The sequence below is a fragment of the Sceloporus occidentalis genome, unplaced genomic scaffold, assembly GCF_023333645.1.
Source record: "Sceloporus occidentalis isolate IW3139 unplaced genomic scaffold, rSceOcc1.0.p SCAF_2, whole genome shotgun sequence".
NCBI classification, from domain to species: Eukaryota; Metazoa; Chordata; class Lepidosauria; order Squamata; family Phrynosomatidae; genus Sceloporus; species Sceloporus occidentalis.
The window spans coordinates 47,165,178-47,179,410 of NW_028316982.1; the positions used below are offsets into that span (position 1 = coordinate 47,165,178).

Consider the following 14,233-nt stretch of genomic DNA (forward strand, 5'->3'; position numbering starts at 1 on the left):
CGTTAAAACATACCAAAGCAAACACCCCAGTAAGAAACCTATGCAATTACATACTAAAAGTCTGATAGAAGAGAAAAGTTTATGACAGCCGGTGAAAGGAGAGTAAGGCCAATCTAACCACCTTCAGAAGGGAGTTCCAAACAGTAAGACCACTGAGAAGGGTCTCTCTTGTGTCCTCACCAAATGGGCCTGTGATGATTGCAGGACCAAGTGAAATCCTTTCCCTGATCTTAGGGTTCTGGCAGGTTCACATGGGGAGATACTGTCTTTGAAACAATCTGGTCCTAAGACATGCAAGTGATATGTCTCCAGTGTGTGGATATTTTTATCCTCTGAATTTGACATAGAGCGATTTGATTGTCATTCTGATTGAATTACCCACTGGAGTTAAATCCAAAAACTGGAATTCTCTAGAGTTTTATTTATTTATTTTTAAACAGAGGCTGGATGGCTATCTGTCAGGGATGCTTTGCTTGTGACTTCCTGTATGGCAGCGGGTTGGACTGGCTAGCCCTTGTGGTCTCTTCCTGCTCTATGATTTTATTTTAACATCTTAACTTCTATTTATAGACTTATGTGAGTGTTCAGTATCCTTTACTTCTTATGTCTGGTTGGCTTTTAAATATTCCATTTCTAATCTTGGTAATTATGAATAATGAATTACAGTCAACTTTTCTTATCCACAGATTTTTTTTATCATGGATTCAGCTATCCATGTCTTGAAAATATTTTTTAAAATATATACATTCCAAAAAGCAAAACTTGATTGTGCCATTTTATATAAGGAACACCATTGTGCTATGCCATTGCATTTAATAGCACTTGCTCATCCATGAATTTTGATATCTATGGGAATACAGAAATAACAATTTTATAAATTTATTTCCTTAAAGATTTGTTTGTTTAGTTTTTTGTGGGTTTTTTTGGGCATCTCTGAAGATGTCAGCCACAGATGCCGGCGAAATGTCAGGAAGAAACTCTTCTAGAACATGGCCACATAGCCCGAAAAACCCACAAAAAACTATGGATGCTGGCCATGAAAGCCTTCAACTTCACATTTGTTTGTTTGTTTTTGTTACAGTACTTCAGTCTGGTGGTCAACCATTTGATTATTCACCGATCAGATTCTGTACTAGAAATGGTGAATATGTGACTCTGGATACTAGCTGGTCTAGTTTCATCAACCCCTGGAGTCGAAAGATTTCCTTTATAATTGGAAGACACAAAGTGAGAACGTAAGTAAATATTTAGTAATAAAAATGAAAACTCTTTCATTATGAAGTTTTGGAGGAAAGCTTATTTATCTTGAAATATTGGTCAAAGTGTCGTATGCAAATTTTTTGAATCACAGGAGCCTAATGTGAATTCTCATTGCCTTCCCTCACCACTACCTTCTCAAAGAGATAATTTACACAACATAGTGCCAAACTGTGCAATGTGCAATTGTGAAAATGGCTTTTAAAAAGTTAAATGGGTGGGGAGGCCTAAATCCAGATAAAGTCCTGCTGTTGGAAGGAATGGCTTTAACATTTTGCTCCCCATTGTGATCCTACTAAGAATTAGACCCACTAGTGGGAGCTTTTATTATTATTCAGACTACATGTGTGTGGTTCTTATATAGATTGCAGGATCCAGACTGGAAGCACAGCAGGGAGGAAATGATCAAAGCTGCCACACCTGCAATTTACTTTTTAAACTCAATCACATAATAACTGCATAAATAGAGCTTTGTCTAGTTTAGCCATTAGCCTTCCCATGAATGCTACTGCAGGCAGCATCCCTAGCATATTCGCCATGTAACTCTTTTAAGACATAGTGTCCCTTGTTGTTAACTGCCCTCAAGTTGACCTCTACTCATGGCAGCCTTGTGGATGAGACATCTTCAAGCCTCCCTATCCTCCCTTTCTCTGCTTAGATCTTGTAGATTCAAGTCCATAACCTTGATTGAGTCTAGCAATCTGACATGCAGTCTTCTTGTTTTTCTACTATCTTCTATCTTTCCTAGTAGTATTGTCTTTTCTAATGAGTCGTGCTTCTCATGATGTGGCCAAAGTATGATAGCCTCAATTTGTTCATCTTGGCTTCCAGAGGTAGTTCAGGCTTGATCAGTTCAAAGAACCCATTTGTTTGTCTTTTTTGCTGTCTACGGGGTTCTCAGTACTCCTCTCCAGCATCACATCCCAAATTAGTTTATTTTCTTCCTCTCCACATTCTTCTCTTTCTACATCTAGATCCATTTCAGTCTGGTTTCAGGCATCACTATGGAACAGAGACAGCCTTGGTCACCTTAGTGGATGACCTACTCAGGGGACTGGACAGGGGGAGTGCATCCTTGTTGGTTCTCCTGGACCTCTCAGTGGCTTTCAATACCATCGACCATGGTATCCTTCTGGACCACTTCTGTAAGATGGGACTTGGAAGTACTATTTTACAGTGGCTCCATTCTTTCTTAGAGGGGTGAACTCATAAGGTGGTGCTGGGGAACTCCTGCTTGACCCCCTGGCCATTGGCCTGTGGAGTCCCTCAGGGTTCTGTGTTATCCCCTATGCTTTTTAACATATACATGAAGCTGCTGAGAGAGTTTGTCCAGAGATTTGGGGTGTGATATCCCAATATGCGGATGATACTTAACTCTACGACTCCAGCCACCTCAATCCAAGGAGGCTGCCCTGGTCCTAAACCAGTGTTTGTCATCAGTAATGGACTGGATAAGGGCAAACAAATTGAAACTTAATCCAGATAAGACAGAGGTGCTCCTGGTCAGTCAGAAGGCAGATCAGGGAATAGGGATCCAGCCTGCGTTAGATGAGGTCACACTCCCCCTGAAGACACAGATTCTCAGTTTGGAAGTACTCCTGAACCTTGAAGGCCCAGGTCTCAGCAGTGACCAGGAGTGCTTTTGCACATTTAAAACCTGTGCCGTCAATTGCGCCCGTTCCTTGAGCCTCCGGATTTGGCCTCAGTGGTACATGCCTTGGTTAGATCACCTTTGGACTACTGCAATGCGCTCTACATGGGGCTGTCTTTGAAGAGTGTTCAGAAAGTTCAGCTGGTCCAAAGAGCTGCAACCAGGCTGCTAACAGGGACAAGTTATAGAGAGCACACAACACCCCTGTTGAAACAGCTCCACTGGCTGCCAGTTTGTTTCCAGGCACAATTCAAAGTGTTGGTGATGACCTATAAAGCCCTATGTGGCTCAGGTCCAGGCTATTTGGCAGACTGTATCTCCCTATATGAGCCGGCCCGGGCTTTGAGATCTGCAGAGGAGGCCCTTTTCCCCATCCCACCACCATCACAAGTACGCATCCTAGACTTTAGGAGAGCAGATTTTGGTAAACTTAGAGAAATACTGGAGGTGATCCCATGGTCAGGAATACTAAAAGAGAAGGGAGTTCAAGATGGATGGGAGTTTCTCAAAAGGGAGATACTGAAGGCACAAATTAAAACAGTTCCAGTGAGAAAGAAAAATGGGAGGTGTCGCAAGAACCCAGGATGGATGACCAAGGAACTTTCAGCTCAGCTAAATTTTAAACGGAACATGCATAAGAAATGGAAAAATGGGGAAATCACCAAAGAGGAATTCAAACAAATAGCTAACAAGTGTAGAGATAAGGTCAGAAAAGCTAAAGCACAGAATGAGCTCAGGCTTGCTAGAGAGGTTAAGAACAACAAAAAGGGCTTTTTTGGATATGTCCGCAGCAAAAGGAAGAAGAAGGAAATGGTAGGGCCACTGCGTGGAGAAGATGGCAAAATGCTAACAGAGGACAGAGAAAAGGCAGAATTACTCAACACTTTCTTTGCCTCAGTCTTCTCAGAAAAGGCAAAGGGTGCTCAACCTGAGGATAAAGGAGCAGAGGACAGAATAGGGGAATTTCAGCCCAGAATAAGTAAAGAGATAGTACAGGAATTCCTTGTTAATCTAAATGAATTTAAGTCTCCAGGACCAGATGAACTACATCCAAGGGTATTAAAAGAACTGGCAAATGTAATATCGGAGCCATTGGCAATAATCTTTGAAAACTCCTGGAGAAGAGGAGAAGTCCCAGCAGACTGGAGGAGGGCAAACATTGTCCCCATCTTCAAAAAGGGGAAGAAAGAGGATCCAAACAATTATCGGCCAGTTAGTCTGACATCAATACCAGGAAAGATTCTGGAGCAGATCATTAAAAAGAGAGTCTGTGAACATCTAGAAAGCAATTCCATAATCACAAAAAGTCAACATGGGTTTCAGAGAAACAAATCATGCCAGACAAATCTGATCTCTTTCTTTGATAAAATTACCAGCTTGGTAGATGAAGGGAATGCTGTGGATATAGTATATCTTGATTTCAGTAAGGCCTTTGACAGGGTTCCCCATGACATTCTTGCAAACAAGCTTGTAAAATGTGGGCTAGACAAGGCAACTGTTACGTGGATTTGTAATTGGTTGACTGGACGAACCCAAAGGGTGCTCAACAATGGCACCTTTTCATCCTGGAGAGAAGTGACCAGTGGGGTCCCACAGGGGTCTGTCCTTGGCCCAGTACTGTTCAACATCTTTATCAATGACTTGGAGGAAAAAATTGGGGGAATACTTATCAAATTTGCAGATGACACCAAATTAGGAGGAATAGCTAATACTCCAGAGGACAGGATCAAAATTCAAAATGACCTGAATAGACTAGAAAGCTGGGCCACAGCTAACAAAATGAACTTCAACAGAGAGAAATGTCAGGTACTGCACTTAGGGCGAAAAAATGAAATGCACAGATATAGGATGGGGGACACCTGGCTTAAGTAGACAACATGTGAAAGGGATCTGGGAGTCCAAGTAGACCACAAGTTGAACATGAGTCAACAGTGCGATGCGGCAGCTAACAAGGCCAATGCGATTTTAGGCTGCATCAATAGAAGTATAGTGTCTAGATCAAGGGAAGTAATGGTGCCACTATATTCTGCTCTGGTCAGGCCCCACCTGGAATATTGTGTCCAGTTCTGGGCACCACAATTCAAAAAGGACATTGAGAAACTGGAGCGTGTCCAAAGGAGGGTGACTAAAATGGTGAAAGGTCTGGAAACCATGCCCTATGAGGCCAAGCTAGGTATGTTTGGCCTGGAGAAGAGAAGGTAAAGAGGTGATATGATAGCCTTGTTTAAATATTTGAAGGGATGTCATATTGAGGAGGGAGCCAGCTTGTTTTCTGCTGCTCCAGAGACTAGGACCTGGAGCAATGGATGCAAGCTGCAGGAAAAGAGATTCCACCTCAACATTAGGAGGAACTTCCTGACAGTAAGGGCTGTTCGACAGTGGAACACACTTCCTCGGAGTGTAGTGGAGTCTCCCTCCTTGGAGGTCTTCAAACGGAGGCTGGATGGCCATCTGTCGGGGATGCTTTGATTTGGATTTCCTGCATGGCAGGGGGTTGGACTGGATGGCCCTTGTGGTCTCTTCCAACTCTATGATTCTATGATTCTACGGTTGGTGGTGACACGAGAGAGGGCCTTTTCCTTGGCTTCCCCTAGACTCTGGAACTCCCTGCCCAGGTGACCAGAACGGCCCCTTCGTTGATGGCCTTCCACAGACAGGCGAAAACCTTCCTCTTCAGACAGGCATTTAAAACAATGCTTTTAAAGAACAACCTTGGGTACTATATTGTTTTAATGTATTTTAAGCATTTTTATCTTTTTGAAGTATTTGATATTTTAGCATTGAATTTGTTTTAATTGTTGCAGTAATTTAATTCTATTTTAATGTATTGTTTTTGTATGTTTTTAACTATGGTGTTTTTTAATGTTGTAAGCCACTGTTGTAAGACTGAGTCCCAGTCTTGGGAGAAGGGCAGGATATAAATATAATAATAATCTCACATTTGTGCATGGTGGTGGGGAAATCAATGGATTGGACAATTCTAACTTTAGTGTTCAGTTGTATAACTTTGCTCTTTCGGATCTTGTCTAGTTCTTTCATCACTGTCCTTCCCATTTCTAGTCTTCTTCTTCTTCTTTCTTGACTGCAGTCTCCATTCTGATCAATGTTTGATCCTAGGCATGAGAAATCTTTATTTCTGTTTCTTCATTGTATAGAATGAATTTCTGTATGTCCTCCATGGTCATTATTTTTGTTTTCTTTATGTTCAGCAACAAGCCTGCCTTTGCACTTCCTTCTTTAATAATTGTTCCAAGTCTGCGATGTTTTCCACTAGGAGTATGATGTCATCCGCATATCTTAAGTTCATTGAGATTTCTCTGTCCTTTATTTCTCCTACTAAGTCTAAACTTGCTCTTCTGCATATATGTTGAACAAGTAGACTGATAAAATGCAGCCTTGCCTGACCCCTTTGCAAATTGAGAACCATTCTGTTTCTCCATATTCTGTTCTAACACTGGCTTCTTGTTCTAAGTACAGATTTTTAATCATGACTATTAAATGTAGTTTCACTCCCATGTCTTTAAGAGCCATCCATAGGTTTTTGTGATCTATGCAAAGGGTTTGTTATAATCTATAAAGCACATGCTGATTTTCTTTTGGAATTCCTTCATGCACTCCATTACCTGTCGTATGTTTCCAGCATGGTCCCTAGTGCCTCTAAATTTCCTGAAACCCACTTGCATCTTTGGGATTGTCTCCGTTTTTGTGGATGGGGATGAATATTGAATGTTTCTAGTCTGTTGGCTAGCATTTTCCCCTAATTTTTAATATATTTTAGTTAATACAACAAGGATATTCCACATCTAGTGAGAAACCCTTCCATCAAGAGCTGCTGTCTTCCATCTTAAGTAGTGACAAGGATATCTTCCACCCATCTCTGTAATAAACTGCTACACATTAGCGCTACTGTGTGGAGATGTGAACTCCATATGGCAGTTATAATATTTCAGTGAGCTGCAACCACATGCGACCTGTGTCTTATGTAAGAAAGAAGCTAGAATCCTATTAGTACACCCTGATGCCAGTTGCTCTTTTTCCAGGTTGACACAGTGGTAGTGAGGGAAAGTAGACAAAATATGCTAGCTCCAAGCAGATTATTTCTCCAGTGCCTTTCTAATTTCATGGCTGTTGTGCCTGTAGCCTTTTCTCCTGCTTATGGTTGTGTGGTGCAGCAATATGATTTTGTCCAGATGGCCTAGCCACATCATAAAGCTACCATGGGGTCTTATGAGGATGGGCAGAGTAGAAATTCGGTAAGTAATAGTATTAGAACCTGTATCATTAAACCTAGAAAATTACCATTTTTTGTTTTTGTTATATGCTGCATTTGGGATAGTTCTCATGTTTTAGTGCCTATGTTTAGCAGTGGTAATAATGGAGTCTTATGGAACAGGTGGAGTCAGCATCCAAACAAAAGTTAACTGCATCTGTTTGCCTGGTTTTTCTGGAGTGAATAGATTTGTTGAGAGGAGAGATTATCAATAATATCAGTAGTAATAGTGGTAATAATAATAATAATAATAATAATAATAATAGCTCTTGTAAATATGTACTGAATAGTAAATGATTTTAACAAGACACTTGTAAGTGCTTCAGATCTTTCCAATGTTGTCAAGAGTTACTTCAGAATGAATGAAGAAATCATGTTTGGAGTGAGTAACCCTGAACATTTTATCAGTCTAAAAGTTTGTAGATGGAATAGAAAAAAGAGGGCTGATACAACAGAAATGAATGCACTTCTGATTCTGAATATTATTAATGGTTTTTACAGAGGTCCCTTGAATGAAGATGTATTTGCACCTCACTGCACAGAAGAAAAAGTAATTCATCCTAATGTTCAGGAGATTACAGAACAAATACATCGGTTATTATTACAGGTACATTGTCTTTATATTGAAAGAAAATCATACTGAGTTGGGTCCATAGTGGAAAGCAGTTACAGGATAAAATATCCATAGATGCCTAGCTGTCTCAGATAATTTAGACCTTCAAAATACTGTATGTACTTCCACATAAAATATTGGCCTCCTAGAGCTTCAGTCATTTTTCCCTCTTATATCATGCCTTTCCAATATAAATTGTTCTCAGGGCAGCTGAAAAGAATAAAATACAGACCAGAATGAAAGGACATCAATTAATCACATCAGTAATATTAAGAGACAATCAGTAACCGCCTTTTTCAGCAAACAGACAAGCCATCTTAAAGGTCAGAATCCTTTATGATTAAGAACGTCTTTGCCTGCTAGTGGATGGCAAGGAACTCCAGAGCCTATAAGCTGTCACAAAGAAGGCCCTCTCATACATTCAGACCATGTATGACTTCAATAATCTAACAACAGAGAGAAAAGGCCCTACCCCAAGGCTGTTAAAATCCAAGTAGGCGCATATGGGAGAAGGTGGATTTTCAAATGGAATTTTGCAGGATAGGATCCCTCCAACACTACTTTCTGACATTACCTCTTCTTTGAATCACCATAAAGCAGTGTTGTGCTTTATGCAGGATACTGCACAAGCAGTGCTTCTGAGTCTTATTGCAACCAGGCAGTCCAGAAGGATAATTGAAACAAATGAGGTTTATCCAAGGGTACCTTGATCTTTGTTATAATTCTGTACTGAAGCTTGATGTTGATGTGGCCTCCATTCTGAGATGTGCTGTATAACCTGTACTAATGTTTGGCTTAGTACAGTGGCCCACTAGGGTTTGGTTCCAGGACTTTCCATGGATACCAAAATCTGTGGATGTTCCAATCCCATTAAATAAAGTGGTATAGTGAAATGATGTTCCTTATATAAAATAGCAAAATCGAGATTTGCTTTTTAGAATTTATATCTTTTTGGAGTATTTTCAATCCATGGATAAGGAATCATGGATATGGATGGCCAACTGTACTGTTGATTGGCAAAATGGCACCCATTAACCTTATTAGAAAGCTGTTTTGTTTCAAAATCTTATGCCTTCAAAAATTAAGTACTTACTGCCTGGATTCAATATCTGTTCATACAATAACTTGTGACTTTGCAAATGTCACTACTGAAACTGAGGCCTTTAGTTGCACTCTTAAAATCATTTCTTTAATAATAGAAATAGTTCTTTCATGTATTTCATTGTTGATTCTTACTAACAACATGTCCATAGTCACTGAGATATGTGTGTATATATTTATGTTTAGCCTGTACATAACAGTGGCTCTAGTGGCTATGGAAGCTTGGGCAGCAATGGATCGCACGAACACCTAATGAGTGTGGCTTCCTCCAGTGACAGCAATGGGAACAATAATGAAGATATCCATAGGATACCCAAGCCTGTAAGATTTTCACTGCATGGTTTCATCCTAGTGGTTTTAATGTATTGGTTTTAGTCTAATTAGTCAGTGGCCCTGGGAATTTTTTTAAAAATATATTTTTAAAGAGGTGAGCCAGTGAAGCACAGTGGGTCCCACTATTTCTCCCCAGTTAGAATTTACCATGTATAACCTAACTTAAAACCATTTCTTTTAGTGACCATTTGTTTTTCCCCACTGTAGAACTCTTCCCAAGGTATTTGCCAAGATAGACCTGTGGCTAAAAATACAGGAGAGCATGTTGCCTTTGACTCCAGATCAAAGCTTGAAAATCAAAAAATATCTTATGGAGGTATGACAATATAGTTGTTTTTTATAAGCAAAACAGCTGTCCAGTTGGTTCTAACAGTTTAACCAGGAATACCATGTCAAAAATAAGTGGTCAAATGCATACAGTCCAGCTTTGTTTCTAGTAGTTGCTTTGCACAAACAGTTTGCCATAGGTTTCTCACACTTAGAGCTGCCACATCTGTTCCCAGGACTGCATTTATCATGTATGTAGATTGATTGTGAAGGATTAGTGCATAAAAATGATGAGGTGTTCTTGTTCTTGTGTTATACAGAAAAACTCAGTGATCAGTATGGTCATATGAAAAGTGCCACTCAGTCAGCTGAAAATGATACTGTTGGGATTGCTTGTCAAAGAAGCTTGGCTGGAGAAGAACTGGCCTGGAGAGAACAGCCTGTGTATTCATATCAGCAGATCAGCTGCTTAGATAGTGTTATCAGGTAAGCAACAGTACAGTTCAATAAAAAACTGGTTAGGTGTAACTGCTTACTTTTTTAACTGCATATTTTAATTGCTTTTGCCCATAGATATTTGGAAAGTTGCAGTGCAGCAGATACCATAAAGAAAAAGTCTCAACCTACTTCACATGCTGTTTCACTGAATACAGAGATACACAAAAAGAAAATGAATGATGATAGCATTAAAACACCCACAGGTATTTTGTGACTTTCCCCCTCATCCTAATCTAGTCTCGCCCTCTCTGCCCTTGCTATAGCAAGTACTATAATAAAGAATGCATACACTGTTACATTAATTTTTCTTTTCTCACTAGCTGTTATTTCTGGGCACTGGGAAATTCACAATGGAAGAATATCATTTATATGTTCTAATACTGGATAGTATCAGAGGTGGGAAGAGGAAGTTATGATACAAGTTACTGCTTAAGATAACATCTATATATGTTGTGGCCAAGGCTAATTTGTAAGGCAGTTCATGGCTGGATTACATACGTACTTAGGATGCATTCCTAACCACACTAACTAGACAAAGATTTACCCTGGTAGACATCTGGTTTGCCTGAGAAACATGAAAATTACAAATGCTGCTTCTGTCTTGTCATCATATTTTATCCTCCATTCTTAGCCTCAGACTTATACAGGCCAAAAAGATTGACAAACGTGATGTTCAGTTCTTGATAAAAATGATAGGAACTGTACACATGGAAAAATATTTGATATTGATGCAGTGGAAAAGAACACAGTCATTTATTTGATGTACTTTGTTCCAAAACAGACTCAAAGTGGCAGATTTTTTGTTTTGTTTTGGGGGGTTTTTTGCGGGGGAGGCTATAAAAACATATGATTATAATAGTAAAACACAGTTGAATAACTTATAATGTTTAATCACAATTGAATTAAAAAGACACGCATTAAAATATATAGTAGTCTAACCATTAAAGGATCCTTCCTTATTTGCCGGCCAGTTGCCAGATGTCCATCTGAATTAAAAGGCTGTTGTCTGCCTGCTAAAAGATGATAAAGAAAAGGCAGTCTAGCCTGGCTTGGAAGGAAGTTCTACAACCCAGGAACAGTCACTGAAAGGTCTTTTTTAGGGTCTCTAGAAAGGTCTTTTTTAAAATATCCCTACCAAATATGTCTGTGATTGATGGCACGACTGACAGAAGGACCTCCCCTGAAGTTCTTCAAGCCTAGACAGGCTTTTATGGAGGAAAGGAGATATTAGTTGTGACAGATCCCCTTCCCAGACTGGCTCTGCAGTTCCAAACCTTGGGTTCCTGTCACACACCTTTCCCTTTCTTAACCCCTTCCTGGATTAGGTACCCTAAGGTAGCCCCTGTGTGGACCAGTGGCTGTGTTATTTTGATGGTATGCTGTGGTAAGAGTGGCCAGACTCTCTACCAACCTAACAAGCACATTACTTCTGGGGAAGAAAATTTGCCTTAAGGATTGATCATCCTCCCCCCAGCCCCATGCTGCTTACACCATGCAAACAGTAATAATGGAAAACTGTTATGTAGGAATCTTACTCCAAGATCATAATTTCGACATAGTACATAGTGGAAGTTTATTAAGAGACATTTAGATAACACATGAAACCCTAAGCTACTCAATCATTCACAGCTCCCCAACACCATAGTCAATACTTTCCTCTAGGTGACTGACCCGTCTCTATTACCATGTTATCCTATATCTATATTATCTTTCCCATCTTTGTAGTGATACAAAGCTGAGGCTTGTCTCTGTCTGAAGGGGGATAGGGAAAAGATGGTAAAAGAAATAGGGCAGAATAATAAGCATCCACTTATGTGGGTTGCATTTGTTTGTGGGGTTTTTTTACAACTGTCTCTGTCTGCCTGTTAAGGTGGTGGAGAGTCTGGTCATGCTTGCAACAGCAAATCACCCAAACAACACTGACACTGGTCCACATAGGGGATTCATTACCTTGGGAACAGGCGCCCTGGTGGTGCAGTGGTTAAATGACTGCACTGCAGCCACTCACAAAACCCTAAGGTTGCAAGTTCAATACCAGCAAAAGGGCTCAAGCTCAACTCAGGCTTGCATCCTTCCAAGGTCGCTAAAACGAGTACCCAATTTGTTTGGGGCAATTAGCTTACACTTTGTAAACCGCTTTGGAAGTGCTTAAGTGCACTGATAAGGGATATAGAAATGTACTTGCTATTTTATTGCTATCACATATATTTGTCTGTGTTCTGTGTAGACTAGACTCTACCAATGTAAGAAGACCAGAAATTGTTTTGAGCTTTTTTGTTTAAAAAAAAAGAAGAAGAAGAAATGTGGAAGTTTATTAAGACACATTTAAATAACACATTAATGTCTAAACTACCCAGTCACTTGCAGCTCCCAAAATCCATAGTCACTTATTTTCCTCTGACTGACTCCCTGTCCCTATCACCCTCTTTTCCCTATCTCCCTTCTGAGAGAGAGAAGCCTCAGTTTTGTATCATTACAAGTAGGGGAAAGGGACACATCAGTATGCACTTAATTAACCTTGCTGAATTTCTTTTCCACCCTCTCCCAGTGAGGTAAATAAGATTCCTCCTCTCCAGCATGGGATAGTGGTTTGACTGTTGGACTACAACGCTGGAGGCCATAGTTCAATTCCCAGATGGACTGTGAAATTCACTGGCTGACCTTGGGCAAGTTACATGCTCTCAGCCTCAAGGGAAGGCAGTGGCAAACCTTCTCTGAACAAATCTGACCAAGAAAACACCATAACAGCGTCACTTTAGGGTCACCATAAGTGAAAATGACTTAAAGGCACATAACAACAACCAAGTCCCCCTTCTCAGTACAAGCATACATTATGAAATTTTCCCACCTGCAAAATTGCTCCTGTGCATGAACTTTTGTATGAGCAACTTTGGATTGATTATCCTCCTCCCCAAGTTAACCAAATAGTCCAGATCACTTAATCTGGCCTATTTTAATAAATCAATTTCTAGAAAGTTTGTGTTTTAAAAAATCATTGTATCTTGTCATGTCAGAAAATGAGTGGTGGTATTTTTTGTTTCTCCGAAGCTCTGCAGTCTGTATTCAGAGTTGGATGACTTATTTCCTGCAATATCGTGCTTTATTTGTCTAAGAATTATTCTTGTTCTTTTCTTTCTATGTGTTTTTCCCCACTTTTGCTTGATATTTGAGTAGAATCTGGGCGATCAAAAACTCATATAGGCCCTGCAGTGTTGGAGTCTCCAGACAAAACAAATACTTCTACTGTTGTTGGCACTCACTTAACTTCTTTGACTTTACCTGGAAAACCTGAAAGTGTTGTATCTTTTACCAGTCAGTGCAGCTACAGCAGTACCATAGTTCATGTTGGAGACAAAAAAACGCAACCTGAATTAGGTACAGTACTCTTTTATTATAAGGTGAAATAATGCTTTTACAGTTTCTACAAGGACTGTAGACGTTTTGTAAACTTAACTGGAAGATTATTATGTTCTCTCTTTTTTTTATGGAAATGAAAGAAGTTGATGCAGATAAATCATGTAAACACTGTGTTGTTGGAAGATCAAGAAAATGAAATGATTTCTTCCATTGCTATTCAATTTGTTTTAGAAATAACCGAAGATGGTCCCACTGGCACAGAACCCACAGACAGCCAACCTATTGCTCCACAATTTAGCACTTCCCAAAAGAACCAAGAGAAAGAGACATTTAAGAAATTAGGACTAACAAAAGAAGTCCTTGCAGTGCATACACAAAAAGAAGAGCAGAACTTCCTGAACAAGTGCAAAGAAATCAAAAAGTTCCATATTTTTCAGTTTCCTTGCAATTACTACTTTCAAGAAAAAAACAAAAAACATCCTGGTGAACATGGTATGAATCTTTCTAACACTTATTAATCAGTATCTGAACAGAACTCAAGTTATAAAGTGCTTAGTTAAGCAGAATTTGAATATAAAACCTATATTAGAGATGACTTGAAAAATAATGTATACTCCTGAAGCTCAAGTCCTGCCTTAGAACTGTTAACAAGATGAGTGAGAGGTTATATTTGCATACTTAATAATGCACAGTGTTTTCCTTCATTTCCCAGACTATAAGAAACATGATTTAGCATTTGCTGCATAAAAGAAACACGTGCCTTTTATTCTTCTGCCTTCTACAGAGATTTGGAATCAGTTCTAGAAATGACAGGATTAGAAAGGGGAGGGCACATGATTCAAGCCAGGACTCTCAGAACTGGAACTTCTTTTAAAGACTAGCTCAG

At 39.6% G+C, this 14,233-nt stretch overlaps 1 protein-coding gene across 9 annotated transcripts in view; it reads left to right on the forward strand.

The window, feature by feature from the left end:
* The window catches only part of LOC149318233 (period circadian protein homolog 2-like), a 47,855-nt gene that overhangs the window by 19,645 nt on the left and 13,977 nt on the right, over positions 1 to 14,233 (forward strand). For 7 of the 9 annotated variants that reach the window (XM_089509268.1, XM_089509267.1, XM_089509272.1 and 4 more), the window contains 8 exons: positions 1,082 to 1,235; positions 7,680 to 7,785; positions 9,079 to 9,213; positions 9,433 to 9,541; positions 9,813 to 9,978; positions 10,066 to 10,193; positions 13,162 to 13,365; positions 13,579 to 13,839. In XM_089509268.1, the coding sequence (XP_089365394.1) occupies positions 1,082 to 1,235; positions 7,680 to 7,785; positions 9,079 to 9,213; positions 9,433 to 9,541; positions 9,813 to 9,978; positions 10,066 to 10,193; positions 13,162 to 13,365; positions 13,579 to 13,839 (1,263 nt within the window). The remainder of the gene's footprint in view (positions 1 to 1,081; positions 1,236 to 7,679; positions 7,786 to 9,078; positions 9,214 to 9,432; positions 9,542 to 9,812; positions 9,979 to 10,065; positions 10,194 to 13,161; positions 13,366 to 13,578; positions 13,840 to 14,233) is intronic. The other 2 variants (XM_089509271.1, XM_089509273.1) reach the window with 2 other exon arrangements.